Source organism: Mobula hypostoma, chromosome 1, assembly GCF_963921235.1.
Source record: "Mobula hypostoma chromosome 1, sMobHyp1.1, whole genome shotgun sequence".
Classification (NCBI taxonomy): Eukaryota; Metazoa; Chordata; class Chondrichthyes; order Myliobatiformes; family Myliobatidae; genus Mobula; species Mobula hypostoma.
Genome location: NC_086097.1, coordinates 114,213,941 through 114,241,355, shown reverse-complemented (window position 1 = coordinate 114,241,355; position 27,415 = coordinate 114,213,941). Strand labels below are relative to the sequence as shown.

Genomic DNA, 27,415 nt, shown 5'->3' with positions numbered 1-27,415 from the left:
TGGGGAGCAAGGACATGACAGACCAATTGAATAATTACTTTGGTTCTGTCTTCACTAAGGAGGACATAAATAATCTTCCAGAAATAGTAAGGGACAGAGGGTCCAGTGAGATGGAGGAACTGAGCGAAATACATGTTAGTAGGGAAGTGGTGTTAGGTAAATTGAAGGGATTAAAGGCAGATAAATCCCCAGGGCCAGATGGTCTGCATCCCAGAGTGCTTAAGGAAGTAGCCCAAGAAATAGTGGATGCATTAGTGATAATTTTTCAAAACTCGTTAGATTCTGGACTAGTTCCTGAGAATTGGAGGGTGGCTAATGTAACCCCACTTTTTAAAAAAGGAGGGAGAGAGAAACCGGGGAATTATAGACCGGTTAGCCTAACGTCAGTGGTGGGGAAACTGCTGGAGTCAGTTATCAAAGATGTGATAACAGCACATTTGGAAAGCGGTGAAATCATTGGACAAAGTCAGCATGGATTTGTGAAAGGAAAATCATGTCTGACGAATCTCATAGAATTTTTTGAGGATGTAACTAGTAGAGTGGATAGGGGAGAACCAGTGGATGTTGTATATTTGGATTTTCAAAAGGCTTTTGACAAGGTCCCACACAGGAGATTAGTGTGCAAACTTAATGCACATGGTATTGAGGGTAAGGTATTGATGTGGATAGAGAATTGGTTAGCAGACAGGAAGCAAAGAGTGGGAATAAACGGGACCTTTTCAGAATGGCAGGCAGTGACTAGTGGGGTACCGCAAGGCTCAGTGCTGGGACCCCAGTTGTTTACAATATATATTAATGACTTGGATGAGGGAATTAAATGCAGTATCTCCAAGTTTGCGGATGACACGAAGCTGGGTGGCAGTGTTAGCTGTGAGGAGGATGCTGAGAGGATGCAGGGTGACTTGGATAGGTTGGGTGAGTGGGCAAATTCATGGCAGATGCAATTTAATGTGGATAAATGTGAAGTTAACCACTCTGGTGGCAAAAATAGGAAAACAGATTATTATCTGAATGGTGGCCGATTAGGAAAAGGGGAGGTGCAACGAGACCTGGGTGTCATTATACACCAGTCATTGAAAGTGGGCATGCAGGTACAGCAGGCGGTGAAAAAGGCGAATGGTATGCTGGCATTTCTAGCAAGAGGATTCGAGTACAGGAGCAGGGAGGTACTACTGCAGTTGTACAAGGCCTTGGTGAGACCACACCTGGAGTATTGGGTGCAGTTTTGGTCCTCTAATCTGAGGAAAGACATCCTTGCCATAGAGGGAGTACAAAGAAGGTTCACCAGATTGATTCCTGGGATGGTAGGACTTTCATATGAAGAAAGACTGGATGAACTAGGCTTGTACTCGTTGGAATTTAGAAGATTGAGGGGGGATCTGATTGAAACGTATAAAATCCTAAAGGGATTGGACAGGCTAGATGCAGGAAGATTGTTCCCGATGTTGGGGAAGTCCAGAACGAGGGATCATGGTTTGAGGATAAAGGCGAAGCCTTTTAGGACTGAGATTAGGAAAAACTTCTTCACACAGAGAGTGGTGAATCTGTGGAATTCTCTGCCACAGGAAACAGTTGAGGCCAGTTCATTGGCTATATTTAAGATGGAGTTGGATATGGCCCTTGTGGCTAGGGGGATCAGAGGGTATGGAGGGAAGGCTGGTGCAGGGTTCTGAGTTGGATGATCAGCCATGATCGTAATAAATAATGGTGCAGGCTCGAACGGCCGAATGGCCTACTCCTGCACCTATTTTCTATGTTTCTAAACTGATCACAGCTCCAAAAACAGTAGTGTATACAGCATTGACAGGCTCTACATGTCTCTGAAGTGGGATAGAAGGCAGTGGATTGTCAAAATGGATGTAAAATACAGCGTTGCCAAAACTATTCGCGATTTCTCACTTTAAAAGAAAATCCCATTCCAGATACCAACTGCTCTTTGTGTGAAAACAACATCTCTCAGGCCACCTTTAAACCTCCTCTAAATCACCTTTAACCTTAATAGTAGTTTCATGAATCCCAAAATTCTAATTGGGTTTATTTTTCTGCATATTGTTACTTTTATATGGCACCATTAACACAATAAAATAAAAACTTCATAGAAGCAGCTTCAGGCAAAATTTGGCACTCGGACACTTAATGATATTGGGCACAACAACTGACGACAGAACTGGGAAAAATGGAGTGATCAAACGCTGCAATGCAGAGGAGACTTGAACTGGAGGAGCATGTTTCTCAATGGGTTGAAGGACTTCGGAGATCACAGATGTTGATTGGAGTGAGGCTGGCAAGAAATTTGAACAAAAGCAGAGAATCTTAAATTTGAGGAGGTGCCAGGTGAGAAGCAAATGCAGATCATTGTTTTGATGTTGTGCCTGGGTACAAGCACAGATATAGATTATTTGGGGAAGATGTTAATGGTTCTTTGCACAACACCACATTTGTAATTTCTGTGTGCACTTTAAGTAGCCACATTATAGGAAGGACATGGTTAAAGTAGCAAGGATGCAGGTAAGATTCACAGGAATGTTGCCTGGATTAGAGAGTTTGGAGTTATCAGGAGAAACAGGATTTATGGGGTTTTGTGTTCTCTTGAGCATTGAGATACGTAAGATTATGAGAGGCATATAATGGATAGATAACAAATGTCTATTTCCCATGGTAGGACGTCCAAACCTAGATGGCATAAATAAATTTGAGAGGGAGGGGGTTTAAAGGGGATCTTGGAGGTACAATATTTACATTAGTTGTATTTGGTATCTGAAATGAATTGCCAGAGAAGGTTGTGGATTCAGGAACAGTCACTTTATGAATCTGTCTTACAAATTACAGTACAGGAAATTTCCTGAATCATTTGTTCCTGGAGGGTCCAAAATAACAGAGTACAGCTAGTAAATTTTAACAGCCAAGTATCAAGATCTTTTGAGGTTTATCTGTCAACAGTTGGCCACTGAGAAAATGGGATACCAGTTTACTTATGTTGAGAACACACAGGAATCACTACAACAATCATAGATCTAATTTATCAAATAAAACTAGGTGACCTTTCATGTGCACTATGTTAGGAGGGAGTTCTTGTTTTTAAGAGTACATGTTGTATTCCATGGTTACATTTTGTCCCTTATCTATCTTGGAGTTGTGTATAATGAAAAGAAAAGAGAACCATATAGATGTCAGGGATATATTTATAGCAAGAGTGATCTAAAGTATGAAATAGGCATTTATGGTTGGTGAATATGTGTCAGGAGCATCTTGTGGAGAATTCAGCTCAGAGCCTTTCTGCTTTATTGGATTTATTCTGCAAACCAGATATATTTTTCTGTGCTGTTTTGTGCTTGAGTTCCAGCTGTTTATTATGGACTATATAAAAACTTCTTAGACTTTATGTTCATAGAATATATGTAAAATTACATTTCTTTATATTAATGTACCATGAATGTGAACATTATTAATATGTATTGTATATTTGCATATTTTATTAAGTATACTTTTGGAACAAAAGATTTGTTTCTAGACTGAGGAACATTGATGAAAGGTATTGAATATTAATCTTGCACAACAATAGATCTGAAAGATATAATTGGCATTGACACTGTAGAAGTAAGATTTTATTCCCCATGCTGCTAAAAGTTGCTTTTTATGTTTTTTAGATAGCTTTTTACAAGAGTGGAAATATTCAGGCATTTGCTCAAAAACACAGAAGAAAGGTAAATTGCAGAATATCATTGAAATCATGTAAGATATTGAAATAGTATTTCATGTATGCATCATTTTACTGGCAATGTTTCACAGATGTTGAATGCTACAGTGGTAGCCCGTGTAGATCTGCCACACACAATGCCGACACACAGCACACAGCATTAGTGGATATCTTTTTAAAATTACAGTGCTATACGTCTGTGAAGGTTCAGATTGGAGGATCTATAAGCATTTTTGATAATGTTGATTCAGAAATAAATATTGAAGAAACTAAGGATAACTCCTAAGGGCTATGTTAGAACCTGGTGCAAATCTTTCCCCTCTTCTGATGTTCCTCTGGTAATGCATTGACCCATGGCTCAATGTATGATCAGACAGTCACAGAGGATAGGTGTTGAGTGGACTCAAGTGTGAAAAATATTCTCTCAGATTTAAGGTGTGGGACTCAAATTTTACACACTAACAGGGTTGGTAAGCATAGACTATTTCTGGGATTTGGAAGCACTCTCATCCGCTCTTGTTGCATGTGATGGAAGCTGTTTTCAACTCCTATTTTGTGATTTCCAAGCTGGGAGAAGAGTGTGATCAAGCAAAGAAAACAGGAAACATTATTTTCCATCACCATGTGATGGCAGTTCTCATCAATGGAACCTGGTGTGCAGCCCTGGACCCCATGTCTTGGCACCTATATTGCATGACCCAGCTAGTTCCATACCAGCTTTCACAGGCAATTGTTCTGCACAAATCCTGGATAGATTCATGCTTGGTTCATGGCATGTGCTGCAATGGACAGGGTAGGTGTTTCTGCCAGCTTCCTGTACATAAAGCAACAATGACTACTTTTAGAAATTATTTCATTAGTGTTCCATGGTAATACTTCATATGCACTAAATAAGGTAGTAATATCCTGGTAAATAATCCAGCTATATTAGGTTTACTCAGGATACTACACAGAAACAGATCACTCAATTCAAGTGCTGTATGCCAGTGTTCACTGTCACTTTAGGTTTGATACAGTGAAGGGAAAGGGAACTGAATGTTATAATTTAGCAACAACTTTTCTCCTTTTCTGAAAGCTATAATTGTATAAAAAGGAGACTTACAAATTAAGCCACACAGTGGTGCATCTATCAGATTTGTTGTCTCACGGATCCAGAGACTTAGGCAGCACTCCAAGGTCAGAGTTGAGCCTATGTTGAGCTGCACATTCTCCCTGTGACTGTGTGTGTTTCCACTGTGTTCCAGCTACTATATATTGTCCCTGGAATGTAGGTTAGTGGTAGAATCTAGGGATAGTTGAGGAGAATGTGGAGACAGTGGGAAAAAAAGGGGTTAATGTAGGATTGATGTAGGTAGGTGGCTGATAATCAGTGCAGTGAGCTGAGGGGGCCTGTTCCCATGTTGTATCTCTCCATGACACTAAGACTCTAACTCTTGTATGCCAACATTTTAAGTCCTGATTATCAGCCAATAGTTGGACACTTCTCTTATCTTCAATTAGCAGCATTCTTTGAGTTAAAAAGGTTGAGAATTGACAACGCAGAAACACAAACATAATTCTAACAAAGGCAGAGTACTGAGGAATTTTGTGCTGTTGGAGATGCCAAATTTGAATGAGTAGTAAACAAGCAACCATTCAGGGGTTCACAACCTGTGGTCCACAGACCTCTCAGTTAATGGTGGGGGTCCATGGCATAGAAAAGGTTGGGAATCCCTGATCTACATGATCAGTGGGTATAAAATCTATGAGCATGTTTCAGAGAAGAGTAATGTTCTCGCCAATGTTTGCTCCAGCAGTTAGCCTGGATGTTTATTTGGAATGTATTTTTCAGTCACTTATCAAAAATCGATTATCTGGTCATTGCACTTCATGAGTGCACTCAAAATAAGGTCTTTAAAAGTTCAGCTTCAAAAGTAAAGTCTCAAGGGGCATTTCAAAGCTATGAAAGATGCTGCATAATGCAGTACTTTTGTTGTTGTGTTGGCTGCTGCTGTTTTGTTAATGCTTGTGTTGTATGATTGGTCCCAGTCCATTGCTCTTTCCTTTTTTCATGTGTGAAGCTCTTTATCATGGAATTCAGGAATTGAATCATTTATCGAAGTTCTAATATTCTACTGTTATCATAGGGATCATGTTTTGTAAATCTCAATGCAAAATACAAGGTCTTCAAAATGCTGCAGTTAAATAAAATAGGTGTAATGAACAAATGTAAGCATTGATGGATTTGAATTGCCAGATCTGTTCTGTTTATGCAATACAGCACAATTATAGATTGTAAGACAGAACTTCGACTCACAAGAACTATGTGGTGATTACTTGGATGGATGTATCATTGGTAGATTGACACAAGTAGTCTTATCCCTCCAAATGTGAATGGTCATGACCTGCTGCAGACTGAAGCTGGTATCTCTGAACTTCAGGACCTGACCAGTTTTGACAATGATGGTGATGCCAAACCACACTTGATTTTTCTGCTAGCTTAAGTACTACTTCCAATTATTCTTATTCATGGGGGAGTGTTAATTAATCATCTAAGAGAAGATGGGCTATTGCAATTGTAAGGAACTTGGGAATCCTAGTATAGGATTCCCCAAGCTTAGCGTCAGATTGATAGTAAAGAAGGCAAATGCAACGTTAGCATTCATTCTCAGAGAACTACAATATAAAAGCAAGGATGTAATGCTAGGACTTTATAAGGCATTGGTCAGATCATATTTGGAGCATTGTGAGTAGTTTTGGGCCATATATCTACGAGAAGATGTGCTGGCATTACAGAGGGTCCAATGGAAGTTTACAAGAATAAATCTGGCAATGAAGAAGTTAACATATGAGGAACGCTTGATGGCTCTGGGCCTGTAGACTCTGGAGTTTAGAAGAAAGAGGGGAGGGGGCAGATCTCATTGAAACCTACTGAGTAGTAAAAGGCCTGAATAGGGTGTACGCGGATAGAATGTTTCTAGTAGTGGGAGAGTCTAGGACCAGAGGGCACAGTTGCAGAATTGATGGAATTCCCATTAGAACAGAGATGATGAATATTTTTAGCCAGAGGGTGTTGAATCTGTGAAATTCATTGTGACAGATGACTTTGGAGGCCAAGTCATTGAGTATATTTAAAGCAGAGAGAGACTTATAGGTTCTTGATTAGTAAGAATATCTAAGGTTATGGGGAGAAGGCAGGAGAATGGGATTGAGAGGGAAAATAAATCAGCCGTGATCAAATAATAGAACAAACTTATTGGACTGAATATACCAATTTAGTTCTTATGTGTTATAGTCTTATTTCAAATGTGCAAGAACTTGAGAAGCTGCAGAGAGAAGTGAACTCCACCCAATATATTTCAGGCACACCCCCCCCCCCAGCGTTATTATCTGCAGGTTGATCCATCATCAAAGATCTCCATAATCCGGACCCTGCTATCTTCTTGCTCCTGACATCGGGCAGGATGTTCAGAAGCACGGAGACCCACACGACAGGAACAGCTACTTCCCTTCAACCATTTAGTTCTTGAACCAGTCAATGCTACCTTAATCACTAGAATTTTTTTTGATTAGATTATGAAGACACTCAGTCCTCGTTTATTGTCATTTAGAAATGCATGCGTTAAAAAATGATACAACATTCCTCCAGAAAGATATCACAAGAAAACACAGGACAAACCAAGACTAAAACTGACAAAACCACATAATTATAACATATATTTATAACAGTGCAAAGCAATACCATAATTTGATAAAGAGCAGACCATGGGCACAGTAAAAGAAAAAGTCTCAAAGTCCCGATAGACTCATCAACGCAGGAGGCAGAAGGGAGAAACTCTCCCTGCCATGAGCCTCCAAGCACCGCCAACTTGCTGTTGCAGCACCATTGGAAGCACCTGACTGCAGCGGACTCTTGAGTCCGTCCAAAAACTTCAAGCCTCCGACACAGCCTCTCTGAGCACCATCCTCTGCAGAGTGCTTTGACCCCGCCCCAGCCGCCGAGCAGCAAGCAAAGCCGAGGACTCGGGGCCTTCTCCTCTGGAGATTCTGGGCCACACAGTTGCAGCAGCAGTGAAGCAGGCATTTCAGACACCATAACCACTGATTATTTTGCACTCAATTGTTTTGTTCTTTCTTGTAAAGATTGTGTCTTATTCATGTTTAATTGCTTATATGATATGTATGGGTGATGCTGCTGCGAGTTAGTTTTTTACTGTACTTGTGCATATTTCAGTAAGCTCAACTTCAGAACTTTTCCAAGGCTGCTACTTGTGTGTCAGTGGTTGAACTCAATGTACAAAAAAAAATCATAGGTATAATCCATTCTAAGGATGCAATCTGTTGAGTTCACCTGGGGATCAGAGTGCTATAGTTGGCTTGACATTGGTTTGCTTATTGTTCCACTGAATTTGGAGGATATTGCAGTAATGTCTTTAAGTGCAATAGGTGCTCCACATCTCAGGGGACTTTAAAAGACAGGATTCACTGATGTCTGGTAGACTGAATTTTGTCTTAAGAGCTTGAACTTCAAATATCCTTTTCCTCACTTGACCAAAGGCTGTACTGGGACATTGAAGACAGCAGTAAACAGTCAGTCTTCCTTCACTGGGAGGTGGATTCTGAATTGCAAAAATGGTCCATGTCTAGGATTTTGTCAGACTAATGTTCTCTCCCGGGCAGCATTTCACTTCATTGTGAACTTTGATACACTCAAATGGCTTCCGAGAATTGGCCATCACGTTTGCATACCTGACACCACTATTTCAAGCTCTATTATGGGATAAGGTTGGTAATTGGGTAGAGTTGAAGTAAGTCATCTTTAAGTAGTAAGTGGATAATTGGCCTCTGTCACCTGATCAAAATCACAGAAGTAAAGGATCTGTATCAGCTTAAGAAATCATTTCACTCAACATCAGTAAAACCAGAGAGTTGATTATCCAACTTGCAGATCCATGAGCCAGTCCTCACTAGAAAAATGGAGATGGAGAGGATCAGGAGCTTTAAATTCCTTGATAATAACACACTAGATGTTTTTTCCTTGGAAGAACACATGCAGTAAGTGTCATCACAAAGACACAACAGTGCCTTTACTTCCTTAGAAGTTCATGTAAATTTGGTATGTCACTACAAATCTTCGACAATCTTCTATAGATGTGTAATGGAAGGTAGCTGACCTAGTTGCATCATAGCCTGCTATGGAAACATCAATGCCCAGGAATTGAAAAGTCTACAGAAAGTGGTGATTATAACCCACTACAGCACAGGAAAAACCTTCCCCACCATTGAGTACATTTACATAGAGCGCTGCTGCAAGAAAATGACATTCTTGACTTATTGGGAGACCACAGTCAGTGCAGATCAGAAGTAACATCTCCTCCTTGCTGACAGTCAGCACTGGTGCACTTCAAGGATGTGTGCTTAGCTCATTGCTGTACTCTCTCTACCAACACAACTGTGTGTCTAGGCACAGTTCAAACACCTATAAATTTACTGATGACAGAATTGCAGATGGCGATGAGGAGATAGATCAGCTGATTCAGTGGTGGTGTAACAACCTTGCACTCAGCATCAGTAAGACCAACAAATTGATAGCGGATTCCAGGAAAGGGAAGTTGAGGAACTGCACATCAGTCCTCGTCGAGGGATCAGCAATGGAAAGGGTGAGCATTTTCTAAAGATCTGTCCCGGGCTCAACATATTGATGCAATTACAAAGAAAACACAACAGTGGCTATATTTCATTAAGATTTTGAGAGGTTTGGTATGTCACCAAAGACTAGCACATTTCTTTAGATGTACTGTGGAGAGCATTCCAATTGGGTGCATCACTGTCAGGCCTGGAAGGACGACTGCACAGGATTGGAAAATGTTGCAGAAAGTAGCAAATTCAGCCAGCTCCATCATGGGCACTACCTTCCCCAGCATCAAGGACCTTTTTAAAAGGTGATGTTTCAAAAAGGCAACATCCATCATTAAGCAACAGATGTTCAGTGGACTTTTTTTTTTAAAGAGAAAGGGGTATCGCCATCATCCAGAACATGTCCTCTTCTCATTGCTACCGTCAAGGAAGAGGTCAGGAGTGTGAAGACTCCACATTTTAGGAACAGATTCTTCCCCTCCACCATCAGATTTCTGAATGGACAATGAACCCTCACCATCCCTCTCTTTTTGCACTACTTACTTAATGTGTGTATGTATGTGTCTGTATATCTTATTATAATTTATTGTTTTATTCTGCATTGCACTGTACTGCTGCCACAAAACAACAAATTTCACAACATGTTAAACTTTATTATGATTCTTATCTATCATTAAACACCTCCACGATCCAGGCCATTCCCTCTTTGCTACTACTGTCAGTCAGGTGGTACAGAAGCTCTAGGTCCCACACCTCCAGGTTCAGGAACACTTATTACCCTTAAACCATCAGATTCTCAAACTGATAACTTCATTTACCTCTACTTTGAACTAATTCTATGACCTATAGACTCACTTTTTAGGACTCTTTACAATGTATGTTCTCAGTATTTATATGTGCACAGTTTGTCTTTTGCAAATTAGTTGTTTGTCAATTTTTGTGTGTTTATGTCCAGCTTTTCATAAAATTATATTGTATTTATTTTTTCCGTGCAAATGCCTGCAAGAAAATAAATCTCATGATAGTATATGGAACCAGATAGTACTTTGAAATATAATTTGAAAGGTTTATGAAATCCTCAGTAACCAAATCATTTAATCATCAAGACTCCACAAAGAATTTGATTAGAGAGTTCTTTTGTGACGCCACACCCTGTGCTCTCCAACCTTTTGAAAATTATGCTTCCCAACTATAATGCTGTGTTGTAATACTGGAGGCATAACCAGTTACCAGTCTTATTGTCTTAAATTTTTCCACCCTAAAGGTGCTTTGCTTTACCAAGCAGTCTATTCCTCTTTTTTAAAACAAGTATCAGTTTCCAAATGTGAAAAACATATTAGATTAGATTAGATTATGAGGACACGCAGTCCTCTTTTATTGTCATTTAGTAATGCATGCATTAAGAAATGATACAATGTTTTTCCAGAATGATATTACAGAAACACATGACAAACCGACTTAAAAACTGACAAAAACCACATAATTATAACATATAGTTAAAACAGCGCAAAGCAATACTGTAATTTGATAAGAACAGACCATGGGCATGGTAAAAGTCTTAAAGTCTCTCGAAAGTCCCATCATCTCATGCAGACAGTGAACCTCCAGCGCCACAAACTTGCCGATGCAGCACCCTGGAAGCATCCAACCGCAGTCCGACTCTGAGTCCGTCCGAATACTCTAAGCCTACGACCAGCTCTCCGATACCGAGCACCGTCTCTGCCGAGCGCTTCGACCCCAGTCCTGGCAATAGGCAAAGCTGAGGATTTGGGGCCTTCCCCTCCAGAGATTCTCAATCGCACAGTAGCAGCAGCAGCGAAGCAGGCATTTCAGAAGTTTCTCCAGGTGTTCCTCCGTGCTTCTCATGGCTGTCTCCATCAAATCAGGATTGTTAACACATAATCGATATCATTTGGAACGGCCATGTGCGTTTGCGCACATTTTATTAAGCCACAAAATACATGTTTTAGATTTTGATTACTCAAAACTAAACTCTCACTACTTCTTGACTTACCTGTTTTCCATGTACCTATTTATGAAGCGCGTAAGGATACTTTCTAAACTTTATATGATGATTTTGTTAATAGCTTGTTACCAAAATAGTAGCAATTTCCATATGTTCAATTGGGACATTCACGGAAAATGACAGGAGGTAAAAAGAGCTAACATGTTATCACAAATCAATTCAGTTCGATTAACTCTGCCAGTGTCATCTACAGTATATTGAGGTGTTCAGAAATTTGTGTTACATTTTGATTTTCATGTGGCACCTTTGATGGCAAGTTTAATAGGAGTTTTAGGTTTTAAACATATTAAGAGTTGGAGTAGAAAAATGGCACTGATGTAAAAAATCAGCCTTGTTCTTAATGAGCATGCATGAGAGGCATATTGCCTGATACTGTGTCTATGTGAAATATTTAATACGGTTTTTCGATAATGACAGGTGGATATACCACAAAGAGTGATCCCTGCAGTCCTGCAGATATGCTTGTCCTTTACTTTGGTGGCAAGGCTTTCTCCCAACTGGAACAGAGCAGGACACCTACTGATTCATGGTAATTACCAGGACATGTTGTTTGATTAATTTGGTCTGGTTAGAAAAAGACACTGTTTCCAAGCAATGTATTTAATTAGCAATGCATTTAATTTAATAACCAATTTCCCCCGGAATTAATAAAGTATGACTACTACTATGACTAAGAAAAATATAACCAATAGTCTGACTCACTAACTCAGAGGTCATTTTATTAAGTATACATGTACACCTTGTTAATGCAAATATCTAATCAGCCAATCATGTGGCAGCAACTCGATGCATAAAAACATGCAGACATGGTCAAGATGTTCAGTTATTGTTCAGACCAATGGGGAAGAAATGTAACCTAAGTGACTTGGACCATAAAATGATTGTTGATACCAAATGGGGTGGTTTGAGTATCTCAGAAACTGCTAATCTCCTGGAATTTTCATGCACAACAATCGTCTAGAATTTACAGAGAATGGTTTTAAAAACAAAATGCATACAGGTGTTCTATGGGCAAAAACACCTCATTAATGAGAAGGGTCAGAAAAGAATGGCCACACTGGTTCAAACTGACAGTAACTCAAATTCCCACGTGCTACAACGGTGGTGTGCAGAAGAGCATCTCTGAATGCATAATATGTCGAACCTTGAAGTCGATGTTCCACAGTGGCAGAAGACCACACTGGGTTCTATTCCTGTACCTAATAATGTGGCCACTGAGTGTGTATTAAGTAGAGTTTTCTATTTATTAACAGTAAAATGAAAAATCAAGCCCTTTATATAAATCAGTTTAATAAAATGCTGTAATTAAAACACTCAGAGTGGCCATTTAAAATTTGAAAATATATGCTTATACTTTATATAATAATTTGCCTCCATTTGCAGAGAGCACCTTTCACAAAGGGTGACTAAACATTAGTGTTTTGTGTAACATGAATGTTAGTTGCAACAGAATGTTGTATCATGCTGTTTGTTCCACTATTACTGTTAGGGTTTAGGCAGAGAATATATTACAGGTGAAATAATAAGTATTTGTTTATTTTACTAGTGATTTTGATTGACACATTTGATACTGGGATCTCATACTTGGAATTATAAACTAATTTGCATTGCCTAACTGATGGTAATGGTTACAGTTAATAGAACATTATGATTGCTATTAATAACACATTGCTAATATATGCTTTGCTCAGTTACATTAATTTTGCTTAAGGGAAGGACTTTTTGAGAAATGAAGGAAAACAGAATGCAGTTGGTGAGTTGCTTTCACATAAATTTTTGATGTATTTGTTATTTGTATAAGCGTGGCACTGTTGGGAGACTTTGAGAGATGATATCTATAAAGCACAAATCGAAGAATTCTGGGAAGAGCATTCTGCTAAATCAGAATATCTTGATGATATCATTAAAACGGGCTTCAGCCTGAAATCCTAGGTAGTTGCTGTTATATGTAAAGCAGCATACAGTCAGAGTTTAGCTATTTCTTGCATAGTATTTAGAGAAAAAGAGATTCACCCCATCAAGTCCATCCAAGTTTAAATGAAATGCTGACCAACTAGTTCCATTCACAGCCATCTCTGTGTGTCCTTTTTCATTCTGCGGACTCCAGCCGCTTTAGACTGTATTCATGTGGTTTTTGAAGGTCAATCATCACAACCGGAAGATCTGACTAAGGAATTTGTCAGGGTAGTGTTGTAGATCTAACCATTTTCAACTGTTTAATTAAAGATCTTCCTTTGGTCAGATGCAGGGATGTTTACAAAATGTTTGGTTCTCTCACCAAATGAAGGAGCCCAGGCCTGTATTTAACAAAACCAAGACAACATTTGACAACAGCTGACACTTGTGTCATAAAAATGCCAGGCAATGATCATCTTAAAGATGAGTAATCACTTGCCCATGATATTTACCACTCCCAATCCCCCATCATCTACATTCTGGCTCGCCATTGATCAGAAACTCAACTGGAGTAGCCACATAAATGCTATGGCTGAAAGTGGGAGTCAGTAGCAGGGCATACTGTAGCAAATGACAAACCTCCTGACACTCCTAACACCATCCACCATCTACAACACAAAAGCCAGAGTAAGTTGGAATATCCAGACTTGTCTGGCTGCGTGCAGCTCCAAAATCTCTGAAGAATCTGGACACAAGGCAGTCCCTCTTGGTTGATATGATATCCTCCACCCTACGATTTCAATGCTTCCACCACTGATATTGAAGCTAAAAAAATGCACTGACGTTACTCACTTATCCTATTTCAGCAACACCTCCCAAATCCACATCTACCACTATAAAGGACAAGCTGATAGAGCACCACCATGTTCAGGTTCTCCCCCAAAGCAGACCCTTTCTGATTCTGAAATGCATTGCCATTTTGTCAAGTTCTCTGTGTCTAAATTGTGGTAGTCCATACGCAACAGTTTCTGAAGGACTGCAGCAGTTTAAGAAGGCATTTCACTTTCTAGTGAGCATTTAGGGATGGGTAACAAATTCAGACTTTGCCATCATTGCTCAGATGCCTAAAAAATGATTTAAGAAATCATCCAGCTTCCCTGTAAATACTGTGATTGTAACTGCCTCTACTATTATCCCTGGCAATACACTTTGTTTTTTTCTCATCTCCTTATTTTTTGCCAATTGCTTTTATTTCTATTTTCCCTGGTTCATCTTTCTACCAAGGGTAGCAATTGCTATCTCTTTGCTCTATTATACTTCATGATTTTTAAAAACTCTTATCAGACTTTATTTTAATCTACTCTTGTTTCAAGAACAACCTCAGCTTCTCCAACTAATCAACATATGCCACAGGAATAATTTATGTTATATTTTCTGTAATGTTTTGAAAGTCTTTACGTATTTCCAAAAGTGGCATGCAGAACTGGATCTACTATCTTGGATGTGGGCAAACCTATATTTTATGAAGGTATATTCTGCCTCTGTTTATAAAACCCAGGATTCTAATTGTTTTTTTTTTCTTACCCATTTCTCAAGTCTCTTTCAATTAACTCTGCACATATTCCCTCGAACCTTTCTGGAACATAGAAACCTACAGCACATTACAGGCTCTTCGGTGCACAATGTTGTGCCAACCATGTAACTGCTCCAGAAACTGCCTAGAATTTCCCTAGCACATAGCCCTCTAATTTTCTAAGCTCTATGTACCTATCTAGGAGTCTCTTAAAAGACCCTATTGTATCCACTTCCACCACCATCGCTGGTGGTGCATTCCATGCACCCACCACTCTCTGTGTGGGAAAAACTTACTCCTGACCTCTCCTCTGTACCTACTTCCAAGCACCTTAAAACTGCCCCTCTCGTGCTAGCCATTCCAGCCCTGGGAAAAAGCCTTTGTCTATCCACATGATCAATGCCTCTCATCATCTTATACTCCTCTATCAGGTCACCTCTTATCCTCCATCACTCCAAGGAGAAAAGGCCACGTTCACTCAACCTATTTTCATAAGGTACGCCTTCCAATCCAGGCAATATCCTTGTAAATTTCCTCTGCACTCTGTCTCTTGTATCCACATCCTTTCTGTAGTGAGGTGACTAGAATGGAACACAGTACTCCAAGTGGAGTCTAACTACGGTCTTGTACAGCTGTAACATTACCTCATGGCTCTTGAACTCAATCCCACGGTTGATAAAGGCCAACACACCATATGCCTTCTTAACAACACTGTTAACCTGCGCAGCAGCTTTGAGTGTCCTACGGACATGGACTCTAAGATCTCTCTGATCCTCCACATTGCCAAGAGTCTTACCATTGATAATATATTCTGTCTTCAAATTTGACCTACCAAAAAGAAACACTTCACACCTACCTGTCACTTCTCAGCCCAGCCCATCTGCCACTTCTCAGCCCAGATCTGCATCTGATTGATGTCCTGCTGTAACCTCTGACAACCCTCCAGTTTATCCACAACACCCCCAACCTTTGTGTCATCAGCAAGCTTACTATCCCACCTTTCTACTTCTTCATCCAGGTCATTTATAAAAATCACAAAGAGGAGGGGTCCCAGAACAGATCCTTGTGGAACACCACTGATCACCAACCTCCATATAGAATACGAACCATCTACAACCACCCTTTGCCTTCTGTGGGCAAGCCAACTCTGGATCCACAAAGCAAGGTCTCCTTGGATCCCATGCCTCCTTACTTTCTGAAGGAGTCTTGCATGTGGTACCTTATCAAATGCCTTAATGGAATCCAAATACTCTACACCCACTGCTGTCCTTTCATCAATGATTAATTTTAATCTTAGTTACCATTTAAAATTATATTACCTGTTTTGCAGTGAAATTCTTATTCTTCCTACTAAAATGTAACATTTTGCATTGCTCTGCATCTTCCACCTATGCCCAATACACCAACCACTTTATGCCTCCCTGGAGTCTATTATTATGGTCTTGTCTTTACAGCACCAAGTTTTGAGTCATCCATAAATTTCGAAATTGTGCTCTGTTTACCCAGGTCCATAACTACTCTCAATTTTTTATTCATGCTGCTGCCGTCTCTTTTATTCCATAGGCTTCAATCTTCATGATTGCTGTATTATCTGGTACTTTAACATACGCCTTTTGGAAATCCATTTATCTGAAATCAACCACATTTCCCTTATAACCATTTCTATAACTTCATTAAAAAGATTTTGTGTCTTTTCTGTAGGTCATAATATAATGGGAAACCTGGAATAAGGTAGATTTTCTCCTCCAAATACTCTGCAGCAATATTCGACACCATGCTACTTGCACTAATCTCATCGATGCCATTTTATTGCAAGATTTCTTTTCTCCTACTCGTGAGAGCTCAGTTATTGCTGAGTACTCACAGAGTGTGCACACCAGCTCACTGATGTCTTTACAGATACATAATCATAGTCATACTTTATCGATCCCAGGGGAAATTGGTTTTCGTTACAGTTGCACCATAAATAATAAATAGTAATAGAACCATAAATTGTTAAATAGTAATATGTAAATTATGCCAGTAAATTATGAAATAAGTCCAGGACCAGCCTATTGGCTCAGGGTGTCTGACCCTCCAAGGGAGGAGTTGTAAAGTTTGATGGCCACAGGCAGGAATGACTTCCTATGACGCTCTGTGCTGCATCTTGGTGGAATGAGTCTCTGGCTGAATGTACTCCTGTGACCACCCAGTACATTATCTAGTAGATGGGAGACATTGACCAAGATGGCATGCAACTTAGACAGCATCCTCTTTTCAGACACCACCGTGAGAGAGTCCAGTTCCATCCCCACAACATCACTGGCCTTACGAATGAGTTTGTTGATTCTGTTGGTGTCTGCTACCCTCAGCCTGCTGCCCCAGCACACAACAGCAAACATGATAGCACTGGCCACCACAGACTCGTAGAACATCCTCAGCATCGTCCGGCAGATGTTAAAGGACCTCAGTCTCCTCAGGAAATAGAGACGGCTCTGACCCTTCTTGTAGACAGCCTCAGTGTTCTTTGACCAGTCCAGTTTATTGTCAGTTCGTATCCCCAGGTATGTGTAATCCTCCACCATGTCCACACTGACCCCCTGGATGGAAACAGGGGTCACTGGTACCTTAGCTCTCCTCAGGTCTACCACCAGCTCCTTAGTCTTTTTCACATTAAGCTGCAGATAATTCTGCTCACACCATGTGACAAAGTTTCCTACCATAGCCCTGTACTCAGCCTCATCTCCCTTGCTGATGCATCCAACTATGGCAGAGCCATCCGAAAACTTCTGAAGATGACAAGACTCTGTGCAGTAGTTGAAGTCCGAGGTGTAAATGGTGAAGAGAAAGGGAGACAAGACAGTCCCCTGTGGAGCCTCAGTGCTGCTGATCACTCTGTCGGACACACAGTGTTGCAAGCACACCTACTGTGGTCTGCCAGTCAGGTAATCAAGAATCCATGGTACCAGGGAAGCATCCACCTGCATCGCTGTCAGCTTCTCCCCCAGCACAGCAGGGCGGATGGTGTTGAACGCACTGGAGAAGTCAAAAAACATGACCCTCACAGTGCTCGCTGGCTTGTCCATGTGGGCGTAGACATGGTTCAGCAGGTAGACGATGGCATCCTCAACCCCTAGTTGGGGCTGGTAGGCGAACTGGAGGAGATCCAAGTGTGGTCTGATCATAGGCCGGAGCAGCTCCAGAACAAGTCTCTCTAGGGTCTTGATGATGTGGGAGGTCAATGCCACCGGACTGTAGTCATTGAGGCTGCTGGGGCGTGGCGTCTTTGGCACAGGGATGAGGCAGGACTTTTTCCACAGTACAGGAACCCTCCGGAGCCTCAGGCTCAGGTTAATACATGGCGAAGTACTCCACGTAGCTGAGGGGTACAGGCTTTGAGCACCCCGTTACTGACACCATCCGGTCCTGCAGCCTTGCTTGGGTTGAAACGTTTTAGCTGTCTTTTCAGCTGTGAAGCCCACCGTGGTGGTTTCGTGTGGGAAGGGGTATAGTCATGAGAGCAGGGTGGGGGACTGTGAGGAGGGGTAGGAGGGGAGAGTGGAATATGTGTTGGTTGGGGGCTGACAACAGATGGCTCATGTGGGGGGTGGGCAGGGGCCACAATGTCAAATTTGTTAAAGAACAGGTGAAGTTCATTGGCCCTGTCCACACTGCCTTCAGCTCCTCTGTTGCTAGTTTGCCGGAACCCAGTGATGGTCCTCATCCCCCTCCAGACCTCTCTCATGTTGTTTTGCTGGAGTTTCCACTCAAGCTTCCTCCTGTACCTGTCTTTATCCTCCCTGATCCTGGCTTTCAGGTCCCTCTATATTGCCCTCAGCTCCTCCCTATTTCCATCTCTAAACACCCTCTTTTTAGCATTCAGGATGTCCTTAATGTCCTTTGTCACCCATGGCTTGTTATTTGAATAACAAAGGACAGTTCTTGTGGGAACATTGCAGTATATACAGCACTCATCCAGTCTGCGTGCTCCACATGTTTCACGTCAGCCACCATCATCCCTGTACCAAAGAACTCTACACCTTGAGCACTAAATGAATACTGCCTGGTGACAAGGATAGCGATCATTATGAAGTGCTTTGGCTCATCATGTTATATATCAAGAACTCCATTCCTGCCACATCAGACTCTCACCTATATGCTTACTGACAGAACCACTTTATGACATATGTGATAGCATCTTTCATGCATCTGTCCCAGACACACCTAAAAACAAGGACAGGATGCTGTTTATGGATTTCTGTTTGTCGTTCAACACTATTGTCCCACAGACCTTGCCGAACATACTCCTATTCCTCTGTCTAAATACACCACTGTGCTTCTGGGTGTTGGACTTCCTAACCAACAGACCTCAGAGAGTCAGGTTGCACAAGTCCTCCTCCCTCCCCGTTATCCGCAACACAGATGCGCCCCCCCCCGCCCCAAGGGCTGTGTTGGTGAACAAACTTCTACTCCTTTGTCTAAGTACACCACTGTGATCTGGGTATTGGATTTCCTAACTAACAGACCTCAGAAAGTCAGGATCCACAATCACTCCTCCCTCCCATCATCCTCATCACAGGTGGCCCTTAGGACTATGTGCTGAGCCTATTGCTTACACTCTGCTTACACCTGACTGCATAGCTAGACACCTGAGTAATCACACTGTCAGGTTCACTAATGACAGAACTGTGGTGAGGCTCCTCACTAACAATGATGGGACGACTTACAGAGAGGAGGTGGAAGAGCTCAAGGCCTGGTGCCAGGTAAGTAACCTCTTTCTCAATATCAACAAGATAAAGGTTATTGACTTTAGGAGAGCTCGCACCTCTTACACCCCACTTTATTTTGGTGGCACAACGGTGGAAACTGCAAGTTGTTTCAAACTCCTTCCACAACCTCTCATGGTCCTGGAATACATTATACACAATCAGGAAAGCTCACCACTGCTTCTACTTTCTGAAGCAGCTGTAGAGAGCTGAACTATGCAGATCTATCTCTACAGATGCACAGTAGAGTGCATCCTAACAAGCTGCATCGTACAGAAACTGCACTGCATTGGACAGGAAGGTTCTAGAGTGGGTAGTCAAAACTGCCCAATGTGTCACTGGCACGAGCCTACTCGCCGTCAAGAAAATACATACAGAAAGGTGCCTGAAAAGGACTAGTAATGTCATGAAAGATCCCACCTACTCTTCTCATGGACTGTTTGTCCCACTCCCATCAGGGAGGAGGCTGCATAACATCAACAAGCAGTTACTTTCCCCAAGCAGTAAGACTGATCAATACTCCCATTCACTAACCCACCCCTTCACACCCCCAACCACCACAACTATCATTTCCTATTAGTCACCTTATGTACATATAATCCTGTGCTTTGCATCACTTTATCTTACATATTTCTATTCATTATTATTATGGTATTTTTGTGCTGCACCAGATTTGGAGTAACAATTATTTAATTCCTCTTCACACTTGTGTAGTCAAAATAAAATTAAACAATTCAGAATCTTGAATCTTGAAAATCTAGCATAAGTTGTATGGCTGTTTCATTGACCATGAAGAAAAATGCACATTAACTGATATATTTCATTTTTCCAATATTATTAAGAGAGTTGATGCACAAAAGTCTCAGAGTATGTCGAGTGACTGATAAGTTTGTCAGTCCTCCCTTGTCATCCAAGATACCCATATCTTGCTATTCTCAACCTTCCTTCAGACTGGAACATATCAGTCCGATACCCTGTAGTTGATCTTTAAACATCTTCCTAATATCAGATGTGGACTTGCCCAGAACTTCTATACCTAATTAACTCTCTCTAACTTCCGCGCTTCAGTAATTTTTCCTCTGCCCAATCTTAACACTTCACCATTTTTATCCTTGTACTTATTCTAAAGCGCAAGGAGTAATGATCATAGTTTCCTAAGTGACTCCCAACTGAAAAGTCAATCACCTAGTTTGGCCCATTTCCTGATACAGAGTCCAGTGTGATCTTTCCTCTAGTTAGACAATGAGGCTCTGCTGTATGCACCTAATAAATTTACCCCATCTAACCTCCTTGTACTAAGGGAATCCCTGTCTATATTGGGGAAGTTGAAGTTACTCACCACATAACCATTACTTTTGCATCTTTCCTTAATCTGTCCGTTAATATCCCAGTGTCTATTGGGGGAAGGGAATCTGTTTTATAACCTGAGCAGACTGGTTGCATCTTTATTGTTTTTGAGTTCTACCTATATACAGTCAGTGGAAGAGCCCTCCATTATGTCCCTTCATTTCCTATGATATGGTCCCTGACTAGTAGTGTAATTCTTTCACCTCTTTTACCTCCCTCTCTATCTCGTCTGATGATTTGAAACCCTGGAACATTATGCAGCCAATCTTGTCTCTCTCTCAGTCAAGTCTCTGTAATAGTCGCTACATCATAGTTCCATGGATTGATCCATATTCTTGAGTTCATTTCACTTACTCTTAAAACATCTTGCATTAACATAAACACACTCATGCCTTTCATCCCATCATGTAAAAACCCCATTTCCAGAAAAGTTGGGATATTTTCCAAAAAGCAATAAAAACAAAAATCTGTGATACGTTAATTCACGTGAACCTTTACTTAACTAAGAAAAGTACAAAGAAAAGATGTTCAATAGTTTTGCTGACCAACTTCATTGTATTTTGTAAACATACACAAATTTAGAATTTGATATATATTATCAAATGTATATTACCTTGCTTCTGACAGTCCTTCCTTATAGATCTCGTGTTCATGACACCGACCTTCCTCTCAATCCCTCCACTTTCTGACCCGGTCCTTTGGTTCCCAAGATCTTCTGTAATCTGATTTGCCACACACCTCCACTGACCATTAGGATCCAAGGCAAAGTTCTGGTAAACATAGATTATTTTCCATATCTTAGGAGCCAACCTTCAGTGAAGGAAAACATTATTAGTGAAATTCATCATAGCTGCTGGTCCTCTAGTATAGCCAACATTTCAAGCCCAGCACAAAGCTGTTGGTGTACTGAGGAACATTGATCCTTGTTCTCCTTTACGCAGTCTACAATAAGAGCTTTGAAGAACCAGAAAAATATTATCCAATTTTCTACAAGTTCATTGGAGAACCAATTTCAATGTCCTTGCATTGAGGCTGGGGCCATAGGGAAGACACTACAAAGGGTGGGTCACAGGACCTGCATATCCAACTGGAACTCCACACTCCATGAAAGCAAGAAATGAAATGTTTCGAGGATGTTTTCAAAGGCTCCTTGAAAAAGAGTTCTGGTCTATTACTATTCAAAATAGAGAAGAAGCATTTGGGGAAACATTGAGAATCTGTTGAGTCTTCGCAACAGGAGCAACTGTCGCCTTATATGAACAGAATCCACAATACCCTAACTTACATTTGCACTTTCTGCATCATTGCTCACCTGCCTTACCTGATGCAGAATCTAAAGAGTGAAAACAAGTTATTGTTAAATCCTGAAGCACTGTATAAGAAGTAAGAATTCACTGAACAGAACTTTTATTGAATGCCCTCTCATTATTCATTACATGCTTTACTTAAGCAACGTAGACCACTTTCTGGATTGTTAGTATCTGACTGTCTGAATAGTGAAAAATAAGCTCAATGCATTTTCTGAAAAAATAATGTAGAACATATCCAATCTGTGAAGATTTTTTTAAAATCCCCATTCTTCTTTGTAGTTTCAGTTATGATACAGTAGGGGTTGTGCCAGAGTCACCTCTGATCCAAATGTTGTGAAACTGAGTTCCACTGTGATGTCTTGAAAGTAAAAGTCCAAGGTGACAAGAGACAGCACAGCCAGTGGTTTTAAATGAAGACATTGCAACAGAACATTACAAGTCAGTCTCACTATCTTATTGAAAAACAAGTGTCTTGACCAATATTTATCTCTTAACGAATAATTCTAAAATAAATCCTCATTCATATTCCTTTTAAATTATGAGAATTTGCAGTCTGAAAATAGATTGCTAGACTTCAAGAGTTAAAAGTATATTAATATATTTTTTATATTATAACCCTATTTGTGGTATGATTTAAGTGTTCTGTAGTTGCTATTTTTTTATTTTTACAAGAATTATTATTCACGGTAATAAGGAATACATCTTTTTACTTACAAGGTTTGCATTCTCTTGACAGCTGATGGATTTCAAAATTTTGAGAATGGTGCATCATTGGACTTCCTAATAAAACCAACACTGATATTAATTATTCTTTTTATGGTAATATACAATCTGGATATTTGGTCATTAATGTTGTACTCAGGTCACTATAGTTGAGTGCACTACCAGTATAGCCATAGCTGAAACTATAAAAGATAACAGGGATTTTAAAATGTCTTTTACTGCCATGGCAGATTAGGCAGGATGCTGCAGTTTTCTCCAGAAAATATAATTGGACTAGTTGTTGCTTGTTGTGACAAAACATCACCAATCAAAATAGTTCAAAAATGGTGGATAAGGAAGAAGGGTCAGCTTGCACTATGTAAAGATCTGTTGCTTCTATACTTTAAGGAACTTGGAAATTATTATTGAAACAATAAATGTGTGGGATTCTGTCCAGTCGTTGCCCTTCAGGATAAAATTGACAAATTCCTTACTTACACTGAAGTTGTTACATCACAGTTACCTCACTGCATGGGAGATACTTTATAGTCCTGACATGGTTGCTTGAAATGACATTCCACATAAAAAAAACTCAAGTGATACCACTTTCTATTTACAGATAAATTTTCAACTGATAAGCAATGCCATTGTTTGTTGTTGTCACCATAATAAACTACTTTTCTAGAGCAGATCTTCATATGATAGGTGAATTTTTACAGTGTGCAATTTTATAAGGTATCCTTATTTTTTCACCTTTATTTGTCAATCAGATACCCAGAACATCTTGCAGTTTGGAGCAAAAATATCACAGATATTGTATTTTTCTTCAGGATATCAATACTAAGTTTAATTGTATCTAACATCAAATGATTTTGAGTCGATCTGCAATTCTACAAATCACTTGTCAGAACTCCAGATCACACACTCAAAATATAGAACTGATTTCTCTTGATAGGCATGTCTTTGGAGATGGTTCTGGTAATTAGCTTACAAAACAATAAAAGCTAATGTTCAACCACTCTCTGTAACAAGTTGACAGAATTCCCGGCCTAAAGTCTAAAATGCAACATCCCTTTTGTCATTTTTTTCTGTGATTTTGGCTCTTAACATCTATAAATTTTTGCAATATTTTTGAAATTGAATTACTGAATATCAGAATATCCAAAAATATCCTTGATTACAATAATAACATTTCAGTACATTAATAATCTGAGATAACATTAAAAAATCTTAATCACTAATATTGTTCATATTTTAAAAACTGTCTAAGCACTTTAATTATGATGCCAAACAGTTATTAATCTAATCAGTGACACAATATACTTCCTAATACAGTTATGGAGTTGAATGTCTCGGAGACCCAGGTGTGCATTAGTCTGGAAGCTTCTATTGTTCGATTGCCACTGGCTAAGGTATTAATTCCTTCATCTCTTTTTAAGTGTTAACATCGTTAATGGAGCTTTAACTTTGATTTAGAATATCTGTGTGTTACTCTATTTTCTATGTAATACGGTGGAAAACTTACTTTATTCAAGTTCAAAAATTGTGGTTGTGAATCTTGCTTGACGCCCTCCTATGGTCAAGGTCAACCATGGATGTTGCATCCTAGCTGTCTACATGATACCTAAGCCAGGCAGTATGATACGAAGAGCAGGTTATTGCCCATGCAGCTGATGAATCCAAAGGAACGGCAGAGACTGATACAGTTTCGCACCAGCAGCATCACAGGGATTGCCTGTCAGCGTTGAACTCAATGTTAGACTGCCATGGAAACTCCAGCTCAAGACTTTTCCTCTGGGTTACTCCCAAAACCTTCACCATTTGTGGGTATAGCCGCAAGGCAGCAGAAGTTTGAGATAAGTTTTCCTTCTCCTAGATGTGTTGCCAACCACAACTGACTGCATCTGCCCAAAGCAACTGGTTTTAAGGAGCCAGTAACCTGCTTTTTCCCCTACTCCTGTCAGTGGAAACAGTTCTGCCATGCCTAGTACCTAAGCCACATGCGAAGGCCAGGGGCTGAACTTGGCTAAAAGAGGCTATTTGAGGCACATGCCTTTGGGAACATTTAATAGATAGTGGTAGCTTATCCTCACTACCTCCCCTGGCTTTGACAACCTTAAGGAACCTATTGTGAACCTAAATGCTATGAATTCCTGTTATAAGAAAGTTCTAGTTGACATATTACAGAACTGTTATGGAAAGTTATTAGTTAATCAATCAATAATTTTTGTTGGTTTGAAAGAAACCAAGACTTGAAGAAGGCTTATTGTTGGAGACGGAGAGTTCTGGGATCCATTTGTTCAAAGTTATCTATTTGAATATATATATGTTGCATTTTGCAAGCGTCATATCTTAAGAATATTCTGCATCTGTGTTGATGAGCCTTCTTTTTATGTCTTTAGCTGTCCAATCTGGTGAATGTGCTCCCAGAGAGTACTTGGAATAGGGAGTTGTAGGATCTTCACCCTGCCATGATGATAAATATTAATATATCTAAAATGGTTTGTGACTGGCAAGGAAACTTTTAAGTAATGGGCTGGCACCATAGACTCACCTTATTCAAACTTTACACCTAGGTAGCTTCAGGATTTTGTATCTGCTTTATTCCTAACCTTTTTTGTAATAACGTGCTACAAATGAATGGGTTGACTGATTATTAAAGATTGGTACGTGATTGGAATTATATTTATCAACACAAAGTAAGCAAGGAGGATATCTTCCATTGAAGATTATTAATGAACTACTTGGGGAGTCATTCAATTTATTACCTCAATGACCTCTTTTATTGATAAACAGTTTTTAATATAGATTTAGACTCTTTAAAAACTGAAATTAACTTCACAAAGAGCCATGGAATGATTAGAATTGTTATTCTATGTTTACCATATATGGAATATAAATGATGATTCATACTGACCCTCAGAACTTTCTCTGATAACTTAGACCATAAGATATAAGAGCAGATGTAGGCCATTCGGCCCATTGAGTCTGCTCCACCAATCATGGGCTGATCCAATTTATCCAGTCATTCCCACTCCCCTGTCTTCTCCCCATACACTTTAATGCCCTGGCTAAACAAGAACCTATCTATCTCTGCCTTAAATGCACCCAGTGACTTGGCCTCCACAGCCACTCAAGGCAACATATTCCACAGATTTACCACCCTCTGACTAAAGTAATTTCTCCGCATCTCTGTCCTAAATGGACGTCCTTAAATCCTGAAGTCGTGACCTCTTGTCCTAGACTCCCCTACCATGGGAAATAACTGCCGTATCTAATCTGTTCAGGCCTTTCAACATTTGGAATGTTTCTTTGAGATCCCCCCTCATTCTCCTGAACTCCAGAGAATACAAACCAAGAGCTTCCAGATGTTCCTCAAACAGTAACCCTTTCATTCCTGCAATCATTCTTGTGAATCTTCTCTGAACCCTCTCCAATGTCAGCGTATCCCTTCTAAAATAAGGAGCCCAAAACTGCACATAGTACTCCAAGTGTGGTCTCATGAGTGCCTTATCACGTCCCTACTCTTATATTCTATACCTCTAGAAATGAATGCCAACATTGCATTCACTTTCTTCACCAATTTGTCCACCACTTACATTAGGCTATAATTTCCTGGTATTTTTCGCGCATGTATCCCTTGAAACAATATAACTTTTCACCTTCTCCAGTTTTCAGGAAGTACATATTGTTACGTACCCCGTAACTGGGTTGCCAAACCAGCAGAAATGGATCACTCAGTTAGAGTCTGGAGTACTAGAACTAAGAAAGTTTTATTAAAGAAACAAGCAACACAGTAATCGAAAGGATAATAAATGCAACAATTCAGTGATGATAACCACACATGTGCACAGAAGTAAGATAACAGCATCAATCAAGCTCTATCGTTGTCTAGGGGTAAATGACCAATTTCAAAATGACTCAAAGTTCAGTCCAGTTAGTAGTTCAGTTCGCAGTAATCGTTGCCATGGCGATGGACAAGGTGGGGGAAGAGAGACATAGAATAGGAACAACTGATCATTCAGAACACGGCTTCACTCACAGACCAGCGAGATGGCTCACAAACAGCTTTTGGGCGGGTCCTTGGTGATGTCACCTGAGGTCACCGACTGTGACCCCTCCTCCAGATGCGGTCGATCCTCTGCAGTGAACCCAGCACCCAGACAAGGGCGGACACACACCGGGTTCCCGCTGATCGTACCTTTCCACCCTTGTCGTTGTCTGGCACTTCTCACCCACTCGTGAGAGGCGCACCACTTCCAGGGTCTCGTTACCTCGGGTGGCGTGTGTCTGTCTTAGCGAACCTGTCCCTTTTTATCCCCCTGCTGGGGTATCGCCTGTCCATCACTTCAAACAGTTCAGGGTTCAAAGGGGGGAGCCGCTCCAGACAGCTCTCTCTCCCACATCCCTTCATTACACATCTCCAGACGCTGCTCCATTGTTCCTTATCTCTCCTTCCCCTGAGGGCAGGTGGCAGACCAACTGCTGATGCCACTGATGCTA

At 40.4% G+C, this 27,415-nt stretch overlaps 1 protein-coding gene across 7 annotated transcripts in view; it reads left to right on the top strand.

Annotated features, from left to right (window-relative positions):
• LOC134350093 (uncharacterized protein C18orf63-like) overlaps positions 1 to 27,415 on the top strand; it is a 131,534-nt gene that overhangs the window by 46,123 nt on the left and 57,996 nt on the right. For 6 of the 7 annotated variants that reach the window (XM_063055048.1, XM_063055041.1, XM_063055055.1 and 3 more), the window contains 4 exons: positions 3,648 to 3,704; positions 11,757 to 11,868; positions 13,051 to 13,092; positions 24,248 to 24,324. In XM_063055048.1, the coding sequence (XP_062911118.1) occupies positions 3,648 to 3,704; positions 11,757 to 11,868; positions 13,051 to 13,092; positions 24,248 to 24,324 (288 nt within the window). The remainder of the gene's footprint in view (positions 1 to 3,647; positions 3,705 to 11,756; positions 11,869 to 13,050; positions 13,093 to 24,247; positions 24,325 to 27,415) is intronic. The other variant, XM_063055025.1, reaches the window with a different exon arrangement.